General features: G+C 44.6%; 1 protein-coding gene across 1 annotated transcript in view; it reads right to left on the reverse strand.

The window, feature by feature from the left end:
* The window catches only part of LOC119447346 (basic proline-rich protein-like), a 46,851-nt gene that overhangs the window by 508 nt on the left and 30,681 nt on the right, over positions 1-15,662 (reverse strand). Inside the window, exons 9-11 of the mRNA XM_049663780.1 lie at positions 11,092-11,187; positions 7,725-7,928; positions 992-1,246 (exon numbers count right to left, since the gene is read on the reverse strand). Coding sequence (XP_049519737.1) covers positions 992-1,246; positions 7,725-7,928; positions 11,092-11,187 — 555 coding nt within the window. The remainder of the gene's footprint in view (positions 1-991; positions 1,247-7,724; positions 7,929-11,091; positions 11,188-15,662) is intronic.

Genomic DNA, 15,662 nt, shown 5'->3' on the forward strand with positions numbered 1-15,662 from the left:
ACATTTAAAAAAATTCCTACTTCAATTAAACCTTGAAACAATAAATTTTCTCAGTCCGTTGCGTATCATCGCGCGTTCACCACCCTCTCTAAGTTGACGAGCCGAATTGCCGTACTAAACGTTATTACAAATCCTTTGTCCCAAAGACCAGCGTCGACTGCAATCACCTCTCTCGCAGCCCCGGCATCCTTAAGTCTGCAATTGGAGAACTTTGATATGTATCTGCTGTTATACTTTACTTTTCTCTTGTTCACACTCCTCTCTGTAACGCCTCACGGCCTTAAGAGTACCTGAATAAATAAATAAATGAATAAATCACTGTTGGGATATTCAGTATACTATAGAGAAGTTATTTATTAAAAGATTGATTGGAGGTGTACAGCATTGACGTGGACTGGCTGTGGCAACAGAGGTGCAATACCGCCTGAAGTGAGAATATGGAGCGCTTGGTTGTTAAGAAGTCTTACGCTTGCTCACTAATGCCATACTTTTCATTCTAAGTGATATGTTAATGACGGAATTTACGCGGTTATGTGCATTAGTGCTGTGTAATACAACGAGAATATTTCCATTACGATTTTATCATGGCTAGAAGCGTGTCTTAAGTTAGGAGGAATAAGAAAAGAGACAAGGTTCTTGTCACTCATAACTTGTGGCTCCTTAAGCAGTACATGTAGGCATGATGTCCCAACAAACAGCCGCAGAATTAGCGCACAATGTTATCATTCAGCTAACGAAGCAGTACGGACAAGACAAAGACCGTGGACACCGATATCTGCGAGAAATATCGCGCACAATACCTATAATAATAGAGCATGTCAGTTTACACCAATTGTGTCCCGCATTTCGTGTCAACTAATTTTTACGCTCGAGGTGCTAGCTTCCTAAATGCATTGGACGCTTACAAACAAAGAAATATTTTAATTGGGTTTTTAGGTAATCGAGAGAAAGCTGTGAGTGACTACTGCATTCGGGCAGATAAAATACTGACCTGCAACTTTCTGTTCGCACTTTCTGCGGGAAGGCGTCTGTGTTGATGACGAGCATCCATTCCCCAGAGATGGCGTCCTTGGCCCAGCCAGGCCGCATCGTTTTCGCGTCGGTCTCGCAGGCAAAGGCTCCGCGCGCTGCCGGCCCGGTGCCCAGATGGTTGGGGAAGAGCTCGGGGTCGCCTACGGTCTGCAGCTCCTCGTACATGATTTTGATCTTCTTCAGGTCGCGCTCCACCATCTTTCCCACGTAGTCACTGCAAGGCCAAGTTAAAAGATGGTGTTGACAGTGTGTGATCATTTCGAAGCGCTAGACACAGAGTCCACTGTAGCAAAACTGAGCAACCGCAAACTGCAAGTTGAAAGAACGTACGGCACGTGAAAGGAGCGCACGAGAACTCGTAGGAAAGTTGCGAGGACAACAGCATGGTGTAGGCTGGCCGAACCCTTCTCGGCACTGCCCGCGAGGCTTCTACACCGGGGGTTCGCGCGAAAACATGCACCGCGTATCCAACACAAAACGGGAAAAATGGATGAGGCCTTTACTTCAACGACACTTTTCGAATATCACGCAATTGATAATTTTCATTTAACTATTATATATTAAATATGTCATTTTTAAAGTTTCCCACTTGAAATTAATACATTGTTCATGACCACACCCTTGCCCACCTCAACCAATGATAGGTGAGAGCAATCTTTTTTCGGAGAAACAAAAATAAAATTGTTGTTTTCGCATTGGGAGTGTGCTGCTGTCGCAGTAAAGGAGTTCAGAGCCGTCGCTCAACTTCATTCAATGGTCATTTGAACACAGTGGACTCTTAATCAAGTTTAAGCACGGTGCAGTATTTCATTCGCTCTATGTGAACTGGCAGGCTTGCATACAATTGCGCGTCTCATGTAATGCCTCATCAATAGCAACTGACGAAAATCTCCAAGTGCGAGGGACAAAAACGTGGCACTGACTTTGAACACACAATTTATTCTAGTGACTTCCCTTGTTTGTAGCTTGCATGTGAGTCCATCCATACCTCCACAAATATCAATTCTTGTGTTCGATTCAGATTTCATGAGAAAGCACCGGTTATTTATTTAAGGTACCGAAAAAGTGTGTGAGAGTTTCTAAAAACACACAGCAGGAATGCACTACACCAGGTATCCACAGGCGTGCTCTGTAAGTTTCTCGAAAAAGTATTATGCAGTAAGCACTAAATCATTACAAAAATTCCACTCGGGCTACTTACAGGAAAAAGTCTTTAACTTAAGGACATCATAAATTTCACATGACTAATGACAGTACCACTACTGCCAAGCTATTTTTGTATGCTGATTGGCTCGCAACTCACAAAACCTAGAAATCATCACTCACAACACATTAGCAAGTTTTCCACCAGCAAAAGAAATGAAAAAAGAACGTGATTGCGCATACAGATATTCACAGAAAATGTCAGTGGCCCATAAAGCGGACAAAATGAAGTACCATTAGGATGTCACGTGAATGCCTGCAGCGTGACCCCCTTCCCCTAAGAAAAATAAAATAAAATTAGACCATTAAATAAAAGCTGATAAATGTATGGCAAGTACCTGAAGTTAAAAGCACAAATTTCAAACAATATCTAATGGTTATGATAAATCCTGCTTACACCTTAAACAATATCTCGGAGACGGGATTGCCGACCATTTACTGCGGTATATTTACTCATGTTTGATTGCAACGGCTGACAGTGTTTATTGCAACGTCTGGGACGTGCACTGTGGACCATGCTTTTAGTGAGAGCAGTATGTTGAAATCATTGCCTCGTAGAAGGGAGCGCTGCTGTCAACCGGACGCAAACCGCGATTTGCGTTCCCCACGTAGCCTCTTTTCAAGTGGTGCTTTCTCTTTTTATTCGCTCTCGGTTGGAAATTTCGCGCGCATATTGCATTGTGTGCAATAAGTATAGAAGCATCCAGGAAGAATTTCTGACAGTAAAAATTGAATTTGCATAAGTCGCGGACAGTTCAAAGAATTTAAGTTCATCTGATAAGAATGGGCTTTCATTCATCGCTGTCTCTTGCGGTCCACGCAGAACAACACTCACCTTGACGGAACAGCATTTTTTTTTTCGATTTATGGTATTCAGAAATATAGACAGAAATATACTTAATAGCGCACGAAAAGGGACGAGGCACGGATGGACGACGCGGACACAGCGCTAAGTTGCGCTAAGTTAGCGCTGTGTCCGCGTCGTTCATCTGTGCCCTTTTCGTGCGCTATTAAGTATAAGACAGGGAATACCAACTCGCCCAATCTTACGCTCTTTCTTATAGACAGAAAGATGCGCGAGGACGTTGCTTGGAGAGACAGATCCATATATTTGCCAGACAATTCGTCTTTCTCATTTTTCTGTGCTGCCCTCTGCCGCAGGTCCTGGAAACGTTTTGGAAGGGTGGCGGGACTTTTGCCGCTTACCGGTTGAAAGACAACGCTAAAAACACGGACAGAAGGAAGTACACCGGGCAAGCGCTGACTGCCAACGGTTGCTTTAGTGTGCGTGCAAAAATATATAGCTTGAAAAGGGAGGGCGAATGGGAGAGGAAAACAAGATAAGGTGGGGGGAAGGAGTATATATGCCAGTCGCGCATGGGTCTGAAGGTGAGAACTAAGAATAACAAAATTATTAGTCGATTCCTTGTCGGTGAGGACGAGTGCCGCATAACGGGCGCATCATCGTGAAGGTTTCCAAAAATTTCCCGTGCTGATTGTCTCGATAATGGCGTCATGAAGCACCAGCTTGCACCCACAATTGGCGCAGTGGATAGTCAATTGGCACTATGGTCATGCACCGTTATCGAGAGAGTCGAGCACTTGAAATGTTTAAAACGTTCCCGATGATGCTCCCCTTCACTCGATCTCACGGACAAGGAATCGACTAATGATTTCGCGATTGTTCATTTTTACCTTGAGACCCAAGCCCTTTTAACGCTTTGTGCACGCACAATAAAGCAACCGTCAGCGCTCGTCCGGTGTCCTTCCTTCTGTCCTTGTTTCCACCATGAGTGCACACACCAACGACCCTCTCATTTCACCACTTAATTTGTGCACATACACGCATGTTGAGTGTGCGGCGGTCGTGCATTTCATTGATCGTGAATTATTAATAATTCCGGGGCAGCTTGCAGTTCCTGGAAGCCATGAAGCGCACACCGACTGACAAGGCCTGAGTCTGCCGACGCGGCTGCCTTGGAATTGGTTGTCGTTCATTGCTGGGGGTACAGCTCACTTTTTGCATTCCTTTTAAACACTCTTGAGACATTTTGCATACTTAAGATGCGTTCGAGCACAGCCTTCCGCGTTGCATTTACCAAAGCGGCGCATGTGTTTACACTGACATCTACAGCCACAGATCAATGTTAGCTTCAAAGATTGTGAAAATGGCATATTCGTATTATGAAATAATGTTAACCGCGGCAAAGCATACATATGTGGGCCAATACGAACGGCCGAACCCCTTAAACAACGGCGACTGTGAACCAGATACAGGGTGTCCCAACTATCAGGCACCAAGATTTCAAAATACGCAAAAGCCATGTAGCTGGACAGAACCAAGGTAATGTTGTTTTCCGTCGCTTGGAGATACTGAGATTATATTTTGCATTCGGCCTAATTACATAATTATTCCTAATTATTAGACTTGTCAAACATTATTGTTAGATGAAAAGTGTCAATGAGAAAATTGTAGCGCAACATGAACAACTCTCGATACAGCCTTCTTAAAAATTAATTTAATTCTGGGGTTTTACGTGCCAAAACCACCATCTGATTATGAGGCACGCCGTAGTGGGGGGACTTCGGATTAATTTGAACCACCTGCGGCTCTTTAACTTCAACCTAAATCTAAGTACATGGGTGTCTTCTTCATTTCGCCCCCATCGAAATGCGGCCGCCGTGGCCGGGATTTGATCCCGCGACCTCGTGCTCAGCAGCCCAACAACATAACCAGTGAGCAACCACGAATACAGCCTTCTGATGCTCAATCCGTTAAGTGTTTTTCCGAGAGCGAAAGAAGCCCGAGAATACACGCAAACTACCTCGAGTCGCACAGTAATTTTCCGTGCAATTGCGGGCTTCTTTCACGCTCAGTTATATGGCACGCAATGAGCAACAGAAAGCTGCATCGGGAGTTTTTCATGGTGGTCTACAATTTTCTCATTGACACTTTGTCATCTAATCATAATATTAGAGAAGTTGATGAACTAGTCAAGACTAGTTATGTAATTAGGCTGTATGCAAAAAAAATAATCTTAGTATCTCCAAGCGACGGCAAAAATAATTACCTTCGTTCTGCCCAGCTACGCGGCATTTGCATATTTTTAATGTTTGGTGCATGATAGCTGGAGCATCCTGTGTATTACGCGCTGCTATTACTCATTCTGTCTTTTCATTACTGCATCATACTTACAGTTTGCGCGTTGTATAAAGTATTAGAGAAAACTATGCTCGCATAAATGCTCATTTATAGGTTGTGTAAAGTTCTCTCGTGAAAATGCGGATCCCATCGCTGACATCGTTGGCCAGTGAGCGAGGTGGTGGTTTATGCTGCTGTACCAAATGCACAGTCTCTTCTTTTTCATTTGACGTATAGGTAAATAGTGCATTTCTGGAATTAAATGTGTCAGCATAAAAACACGTACAGAGCCACCCATCTACGTAGCGAACACGACTAGCAGCTGTCAGGAACGGTGACGTACCGATGTTGGCACAACTCTGTGTCGCTGCTTCCCGCTTACTGCGTGCTCCCACTGTAGTTGACTTCAAATCGGTAAGGCCTGAACTAAAATCAATTTCCTTCGTCCTAATTGCTTACTTTACAGTTCCAGTCCACGGGTAGCGGGTGCAAGAACTTCATGGCTCCGCTAGACCTAACGTTCGCTGTACAGGATCAACATCATCATGTGCACGGCTTCAGAGGGCTGATGTTTCTGCATTTCAACTTCGAAAGCATGTTTAGACTCATTTCGAGCGCGAATAATTATGTATACAAACAATGGCACTGCGGCTATCGCGTTGTCGGCTCAGTGGCCGAACGTTGGTTGGCCCGCTGATGTTGTCGGTGCCGTCGGCACAAAATTCCTTCACACTAAGACAATTCGTGCGCGTTGGTTGCGTGGTTGTCAGCCTGGTATGATAAAATGGTCTCAGCGACACACTGTGCGGAATATTTGGCCAATCTTTGGCATCGGCGTCTTGTCGGTTCCTTATCAACCCAGTGTTTGCACTCCTTAAACCAGTACGTGAAGACAGGTACGCGCTGCCACTACAACAAGTGAGGGCCGATGCTGCAAGAAGACATGGTCAGCAACTTGATGTTTTTGAAGTGTCCCCCTATGTAACGCAGAGGTTTTTAAAAACAATTGCTAGCCACCAATGAAATGCGTTGGGGTTCACGGTGTAGTCCGGATCAATTCGTTTGCTTTATGTTTTAAACGTAGAGTTGCAGTCGTACGCTACGCACAGAGATGCAACGCGGTACACGGCACGAGTGCTTCTTACAGCAGTGCGCGCGCGTCTTTTTTTTTTGTTTTTTTAAGGGAATTTGCCTGCGAGGTCGAATCACGCGCCCCACCCTTCCAAAACGTTTCGTAAATAATCCACTAGGACCGGGCGCAGTCGCGCCGTGCAAATGGCAGATTGAGATTTTAAGTTTCGCGGACTGGGGACTCCCCAAAAGTTTTCTTTTGTAGGAAAATTTTATTGGTTGTCTCAAAAGGGCAATATTTGGGTGCTTCCCACGAAGCGAGCCGTTTAAGCGCGCCCGCCTAGACGGAGCTCGGCTGCCACTATTCACGGGACAACAAAGAAGCACTTTCGAAGCGACCGCCGCATTCTGTGTAACGACCGCCAAGGCCAGGCTTCTGACATCACTGCAAGCTGACTGTCACGGACAGCCCACTAATTGATACAAGGGATCAACGTCGATGACTTCCTTGGGAACAGCGTATACTTAGCTTGCCCCGTGGTTGCGACGAATGCGGGGGCGAACGCGTAACATCGGAGGCGGAGTCCGGCGGAATGGTGCGACGTCATCGGTGGGATTTTGTGAACAGTTCAATAATTATAATTGGCCGAGACACGATCATTAAATTCCCTCTTCTACTTACGTAGGAAAAAGGACTGTATTAAAAGCGGACACCTTTGGCGTGTGCTGACATATGTGTGTTCAGATATGCAGTGAGATCAAACATGTAAAGTGCTCCGGCGTGAATTGTGCTCCCATATTCATGGAGCGATGTGAGTTGTAAATATTGAGAATAAACCAATTTGTTTCCTTCAAACCTCTCGACGTCACCTCTTCACCGACTCTCGGCGCCACGGAGAAGGACGACGGTGTGGGTCCCTCTAGCCAGCTTAGTGCGACTCCCAGGTATAGCGAAGGCCAGCTACCATGTTTTAGGCACCCCAGCGGCGTGGACAAGCGACCCTCTGTGCGAGCTACGAACTTCACAACCGGATCACAACAGTAGCCAGCAACCGTAGCTAATATGTTAATATCACGATTGGCCGACGCCGTTTCTTGAGCAGGCCTAAGCTTACCAAGTCGTTTGAAAGTACGGGCTCAGAATCATGCATTTCTCATATTCTCCAAATATCTAGCTTTGCTGCCAATGAAATATGAGCAATTCTATTAATGGGCGGCTTGGACATTGTCAAGGACAAGCTTTATCTGCAAAGATTTTCAAAAAAAGGGCACTCACGATGGGTAGTCGTTAGTGAGGACGCAGAAGTTTTCTCCTTGTACTTTGCAAGGCGGGAAACTGCCATCCGGACCGGGCCTGTCGGGTCGCGGTACCACGACGGGTGGGCCAGTTGGGGGCTCCGGAGGGTAACCAGTGCCCGGCCTGGCAGGACCCAGGGGTTCGGGAGGTCCTCCTGAAGGGACGGGTCGCCTCTGGGGCGGCCTGGACCAGACACGGTGCTCGGTTCACACAGTGGTGCCACAGCATTTCACCAGCACGATAAATGAACCTTCCTTTTTTACTGCACATTGATGTGGCTGCTGATTCAAGCTTTTAAAATAGTTTGTAAAAGAATCTCTGTCTGAGTTGTCGAGTCGTAGTGCTGAACTTTACGAACTACAGCATTTTTGTGCTTTCATAAAAGGTGCTCAGGATATGGGCTGTTTATAACACGGCCGTCAAGTGTGTCGTAAGGTTTGCTTGTATCCTTACATTAGCCAGCGAGGTCATGTGTCAAAAAAGGAACACGCGAGAAACATTTGTGTGTGACATTAAGGGAGAATGAGTTACAGGAACGAGGCAGCTATATTCAACTGCTGTTCTAAGCCTGTCAGTTTTTCCATCTTGTGTGGAATAATGTGTTCTAGTTGTGGCGGAACATTGCGCTGCGAAGCACCTGCCGTGGTGCCTGCGCTCCTAAGGCCGCATTTTGATGGGGGCGAAAGCAACCTTGGATTCCGCGCTGCATATGGTGCTTTTGACGCGGAAAACTCGATAATATTGGGGACGCCAACAACTGAGGCACAGTGGAAACCAAGTTGATATAATCTGCGCTTCGTATGTGCCGCAGTTCTTCTTGGCAGTATTGCCTATCAGCTTGCCCAACACAATATCAGCGGTAACGAACACGTGGACGGCGAAATTATGGTTACCGAAAAGCGCGCAGTTGAAAAAAAAAGGCGCACGTTTTATTGTGATACGCGGACTCTCGAGTCACGTTTTCACCGCCACACGCGTTATGAACGGCGAGCGGATTGTTAGAAGAGACGCGCAGAGACGACGTGGCAAAGCTCGCTCCGCTGCTTACATGAGCGACCATGCTGTGTTCGTACGGCGTGAGCGGAATACAACTGTCGAATCCTCTCATTGACTAAAAGCGATAGTTGCACCATCCTGCAATGATGATGGAGGCAATCCTCATCATCTGAGCATCATCTTCTTTCTTTGGTTTCACGTGCCAAAACCAGTTCTGATTATGAGGCACGCCGTAGTGGAGAGCTGGGGATTAATTTTGACCACCTGAGGTCGTGCACTACAACGCAAGCATGCGGGAGTTTTTGCATTTCGCCTCCATCGAAATGCGGCCGGGATATCTGAGCATCTTGTAACATCGCACACAAACTTAGGAAAAGGTAGCTCTCCCTTTTCCGAAGTATGCGTGCGCCGTGAGCAGGTGCAAGATGCAACGTTAACAACTGGCCAAATCTTCCACCCATTCTGAAACATTGCCACCTTGCTTTCAATGGTTTGTCTTCAGGCGACATTGCCAGTTTTTCCGCCAGTTCCTGTTAATTACAGCGGGATTTGTATACTTATATGCTACAATAAGTCGCAGTGCACCGTACAACTGCAAGACGCTACATCAGTGGTAAGCTAAAAATACACATGAAGCGTTTTTCCCGCTGTAGTTCTTTTGAGAGGAGCACCTTTTATGAGAACTATAACACCACCAAGTTTAAAGCTGTGGTAAAATGTGTCTGTGCATGAATAGACAGAAAGGCTCTTACATGTTCTAGTTCTTGTTTCATGCAGCTAAAATGAAGCGAAATGTCGGAAGTGCACTTTAGAAAGAAGACAGATGCTAGCGATTGATTTGAACATGGATTCCTGACCTACCATTTCTCAATAATTTTGCGTATGCTTTTCCTTTGTATGATTCTCTTGACACCATATTTATGCCTGCGCAGGCTTCATCTTTTCTTCCGCCCGACATTCACACGCCTGTAAAGACTGCTTGATTTGGTTGTTTTATTTGCGTTTTGTTAAATAAGACTACTTGACGCTCTTCACTGTTTTGCTGCGCTTTATCTTTTAATCATTATTTAACCATGATCACCACTCATCTCAACCAAGTTGATTTACCTACTAGTTTTAGGATCAAGAATATGTCAATGTACATTGTACTCGGACTGCCTGCAACCAGGAGTATAACAAGCCGGTGCCCACCTGCTGAATGGTTGATGTCGACCTCCACTGATCGGTTGGATCTAACGGACGAAAAGAAACTGCCTGAGGGCGCCTGTTTCTTTCTCAGTGGCACGAATTGTGCATTTAGCTATTCTTTAACGAGCTTCAAATGATGTCGCCCGTCTGCCTGACCATTTTTATAGAACAGACAGGTTTACGTAGTGGTTATGTCTAAGAAAAGACAAAATGCAAGCACGAAAATGAATTACTGTTATCGGAGGAGTATTAGAAGTTTTGAAAAGGATATATCCTTTATGTAGTGGTTATGCATAAGAAAAGATGCATGAAAATGAATTATTGTTATCGAAGAGTAGTAGAAGTTTTCAAAAGGACATGTCCTTTATATCGGCTGCTAAAGTGTTGGTCGTTGGTACCACCCGATCAGCACTTTAAACAGCCGACATAAAGGATATGTCCACTAGGTGGACGCTTAAGAAATGCCCCCTCCCCCTCTCTCTGATTTCTTGTTCTTGTCCGTGTTTGGATGATGGTCCATTAGTACTGTGTTGTTTGCACTACACAATATTGAAAGGCTTTTCTTCTACCTGTCCGTCACCTAAAAATAATACTTTCGTACCCCTGGCTTAAATGATGTGCGTGCCTTCTACTCACATTACCGAAGAATTTAAAAAAATGAATAATACAATAAAAATTCATCTCAAGTGGATCTGCTGTGCCATGTGCTTTGTGATAATGGTGGTGTGAACGATGTCGACGTGGGGAAGATACGATACTTAAGCGCAAACACTTCCTCAGAGTACCTTTGTATAGACAGGTCTGCACAGTCGCAATGACATTACTACTGTTTGTACCCATAAGCATCCAAGATTTGATGCACATACGCACGCGCCTCGAAAGCTGCAGTTCTCAGAAATTGATGCTATGAATTATGCATTTACCGGTTCTTTAACTTGTTTTTTTTAAATGTCGCTCGTCCGCCTGACCTTTTTTTTTTATAGAAGAGACAGGTTTACGTAGTGGTTACGTCTAAGAAAAGACAAAAATGCAAGAACGAAAATGGATAATTGTTATCAGAAGAGTAGTAGAAGTTTTGAAAAGGTTATCGTTATTTCCCAAGACATGACAGAGCAAGTCAGGACGTGTGAGAGCACTGACACGAAGACGAGCTCTGACATACGCGGGTCGTTCTGGGGGCAGCTCTTCGTCGCCGTCACCTCCGCCTTCGTTCGGAAGCAACACAACTAGGAACAAATCGTCATCCGGTGGATGATGCCTGGAATTGCGCAAAGAACAAAGCACACAATGTCAACTTACTGTGGAGGAGATATGGGAACGAAGGGTTGGGTTGGGAGAGGGAAAGACAGCGGCCGCCTGGAAGAAAACAAGCGGCCGTCATTGGGAGGGAGTTACTTAAGCACGTCTTCTTTCTTCTAGATGTCGAGCACTTTGCCATAAGAGGAATATCAAGCTTAATTAGTACATTACAATTTTGGACCACCGTGAATCGATCCTTGACATGCTTGAAGTACCTGCGCTACTTGCCTGTGATGCTGTTTTACTCCTACAACGTTTATTCGCAACTACGTGATAGGTTATCGATAAAAAGGATTACATTGCATTCTAAATGACCAATAAACTCAAGCACAATGAGTCGAGGACTCCTGAAAACGGACCAAAAAGGCAGGAAAATTAGGGGTCACAGGACAAAAATAGTAATGATCACTTCCCCCACTTCTCCTCCCTTCCCTCGCACCACAAAAAACGAAAAAGAAGCCAACCCTTGGAGCCAACCTTCTGGCAATTTAGCCTTTTCAATTCAAAAGAAACATATTACTGACATGGTAACTTACTGACTATAGAAAAGTTTTCCATTTTCTTGCTCATGACCTTTTGAATTTACAGCGAAGCTGTTTATGGCTAGGCTTCCGTGCATTTTTCGTGTGCATGTGGTTCGACACTGGTGATCGGGCAGAAAGGATCCAAGTGCAATAGCACAGCCTGTGGACTTCGGGGGGGGGGGGGGGAGGCTCCAGGACCTCTAACGCGTCCTTGAACTACTCTTGTCACACCTGGGACCCAAACAAGTCCCAGGAACAAGGGTAACAACGATCGGATCTCAGCCCAAAAGGCCAACACCCGCGTCTGTCATGTCGACGTTCGCACAGCCCTCCCTTGTCGGCGTTCCAACCGCTTGCGTGCCTAGTTTCCTGCCGCTCTCCTGGGGCGCCGGCACCGTCGTGTGTGCATGTATTCTCCATTTGAATGTCAATTCTCTCGTCGCCGCGTGTACTATGGGCGACGATTGCATTCCTACCGTCGCTCTTCGTTGTTCCTTGGGAGTCCGGACTATATGCGGCCTCTGTGGCAGCTCCGTGTCGTGCGCTAAACAGCTTCGCTGGTCATCCACCTTCACAGAGTGGACTTTATTTTATTCATCATCATCATCATCATCACCAGCAGCAGCAGCAGCAGCAGCAGCAGCCTATTTTATGTCCACTGCAGGACGAAGGCCTCTCCCTGCGATCTCCAATTACCCCCTGTCTTGTGCTAGCGCATTCCAACTTGCGCTTGCAAATTTCCTAACTTCATCATCCCATCTGGTTTTCTCCCGACCTCGACTGCGCTTCCCTTCTCTTCGTATCCATTCTGTAACCCTAATGGTCCACCGGTTATCCATCCTACGCATTACATGGCCCGCCCAGCTCCATTTCTTCCGCTTAAGTCAACTAAAATATCGGCTATCCCCGTTAGTTCTCTGATCCACACCGCGCTCTCTTCCTGTCTCTTAACATTAGGCCTAACATTTTTCGTTCCATCGCTCTTTGTGCGGTCCTTAACTTGTTCTCGAGCTTCTTTGTTAACCTCCTAGTTTCTGCCCCACATGTTAGCACCGGTAGAATGCAATGATTGTACACTTTTCTTTTCAACGACAGTGGTAAGCTACCAGTTAAGATTATTTTATTATGAGGATATAAATGAATGACAAAGTAATCGATCCAATAGCTGATTATGTTCACTCAGGACGGATGTCGGTAGTTCATTTAGGAAAATGATTTCGTTTACGTTTTGTTCCATGAAATGAACCTACCTGCTGTAATGACTGCAATGGTGAAGCAAGTGCTAAATAAATAAAGGTAAGTCTCCTTGCCGAAACGTTGGCTCCAAGTTGAGGCTTCACTTGTACATCCATTGCTAATCATTGACATTTGTTTTTTCATGCGAATGTATGGGCGTTGCGGATGGAGCACAAAATTTAAAAAGTGTAACTGCACCATTCATTCTCTCCGCTAATAACCAGTCCGTCTTGCTATATGAATGGGTACTCGAAGGATAGTTAAACAAAATAGGCTAACTTACTGATGGTCAATAGTGTCCCTTAATGACAAAGCTGATCCAGAGGATCACTAGATTCTGATTTCTCATTTACAAAAAAAGCATTAATTAAGTAGCTGGCTAATTTTGGAAGAACTAGTATATATATATATATATATATATATATATATATATATATATATATGAAGACCGGTCAGGCGGAATATTATTGCAGAAATACGATGGTAAAGGACGAATTTAGTTTCACTATACAGTCGCGATTTGAAGGAGGCAATATGTTTCGGCATGGAATACAAGCAATTTGTCATCCAGGCAGAAAGAGATGTCTGGTTGAAATTGGCAAAATCACTGGTTGACATGTTTGAAGCAAAAATACCTGCTTGTTTGCCTTACTTGTGTTATTTATTATTCAGCTCTTCGGGCTGTTCAAAACGCTCAACGTGAGCAGGAACTTTAATTTCGAGTGTTATGTTTTTTTTTCGTTCCATCATTCTTTGTGCGGTCCTTAACTTGTTCTCGGGCTTCTTTGTTAACCTCCAAGTTTCGGCTCCATATTTTAGCACGGGTACAATGCAATGATTATACACTTTTCTTTTCAAAGACAGTGGTAAGCTCCTAGTCAGGATTTGGCAATGCCTGCCGTATGGACTCCAACCGAATTTTATTCTTCTGTAAATTTCTTTCTCGTGATCAGGGTGCCCTGTGAATAATTGACCTAGATAAACGTGCTCCTTCACAGACTCTAGAGGTTAACTGGCGATTCTGAATTTTTGTTCCCTTGCCAGGCTATTGAACATTATGTTTGTCCTCTGCATATTAGTCTTCAACCCCACTCTTACACTTTCTCGGTTAAGGTCCTCAATCATTTGCTGTAATTCGTCCCCATTGTTGCTGAATACGACAATGTCATCTGCGAAGCGGAGGTGGCTGAGGTATTCGCCGTTGATCCTCATTCCTAAGCCTTCCCAGTGTAAAAGCTTGAATACTTCTTCTGAGCATGCACCTTGGAGAGATTGTGCCTCCTTGCCTGACCCCTTTCTTGATAGGTAACTTTCTACTTTTCTTGTGGAGAACCATGGTTGCTGTGCACTTCTTGTAGATGTTCACTCCTCACTGTCCTTACTCTCCTCAGAATCGCGCAGAAAGATTGCTCTAATTTGCTTATTTCATAAAATAACTAACCGTTAGCACCAAACCACCCTCCCTCTCTCATAACCGTTACGAACGCCTCGCCGTTTCACACAACAACTGTTCCTTCAAACGCATCTTTGGCGCACTAAAGCTTTCTACTCATCAGCGTTACCACTAGCAATAGAACTATTGAATAGTCTTCCTAATAATGTTGTCGACATTCATGACCTTGATAAGTTTTGTCATGAAGTAACCGCCATTTTTCATGACCATCTCCTTTCATGGTTAATCTTCTCTCAATTATGTGCACACTTCTCGTATTTGGCAGTGTCAAGAGATATACACTCAAATCACTTCTGTGTAATTTAGCCGTGTTAAATGTTTTTATTGTGTATGCCACCATCCATTCCGAGAGTGTATATCGCGTTCCGCTAACTATTATGTAACGTTACGACTTATATACTCGTTGTCTCTTTCAATTCTTTGTGATGCTTCCACTTATGCAGATATATATTGTATAATCCCCCCCCCCTCACACAATATTTCTGCTGGAGCCTGTAAGGCTCTTTCAATAAATGAATAAATAAATAGGTTCACCCCGAAAATTACGTTGCTATACTACCAACTCGTAATGCATACCCATACTTAATTGACACGTGGAAATGAGTTCATTATCACCGTAGAAAATATGATACTGTATGAAGTTATGCGTTTTTGTAAATGTGTAAATTGATTCCCAAAACGAGCAACTGGTGTAAATTATCTGACCTTGTTGTCGTACATTGAAACATTTTACAGAACAATCTTGACAGTGATTGCAGTACAAAGAGCAACAGCTGTCACTGCAGCAACTTTGTTTCCTCTTGTTCACATGGAAATGTTTGTAACAGAAGCCAAAATTAATATTGTGATAAAGACGGCCAAGCGCCGTCTTTATTTTCTCCTCATTCGGACGTGCGCTATCGGGTTGTACGCACCGCCAAAAGGAGGGCGCTACAAGATATACACTTCCTTATAAGTGATGTCGCATTATCTGAGGATAATAGACATCATATACTGAGGAGTTGCAGTATCCTCAGTATATGAATGAATCGGCGACCTGAAACACCTCTGAGCTATTTGGAAAAAATTACGGGTATACTACAAGGCAAGCTCCACCCTACTGACTCATAAATCTTCCTATGACTGCGGAGGGAAGTGGCAGCTGTATGCTAATCTCCTCATTTGTTTTCACAGGCTAACAGTGCAGCACTTACTGAAACCGGCATGACAGAGAAACTAATG

Source organism: Dermacentor silvarum, chromosome 1, assembly GCF_013339745.2.
Source record: "Dermacentor silvarum isolate Dsil-2018 chromosome 1, BIME_Dsil_1.4, whole genome shotgun sequence".
NCBI classification, from domain to species: Eukaryota; Metazoa; Arthropoda; class Arachnida; order Ixodida; family Ixodidae; genus Dermacentor; species Dermacentor silvarum.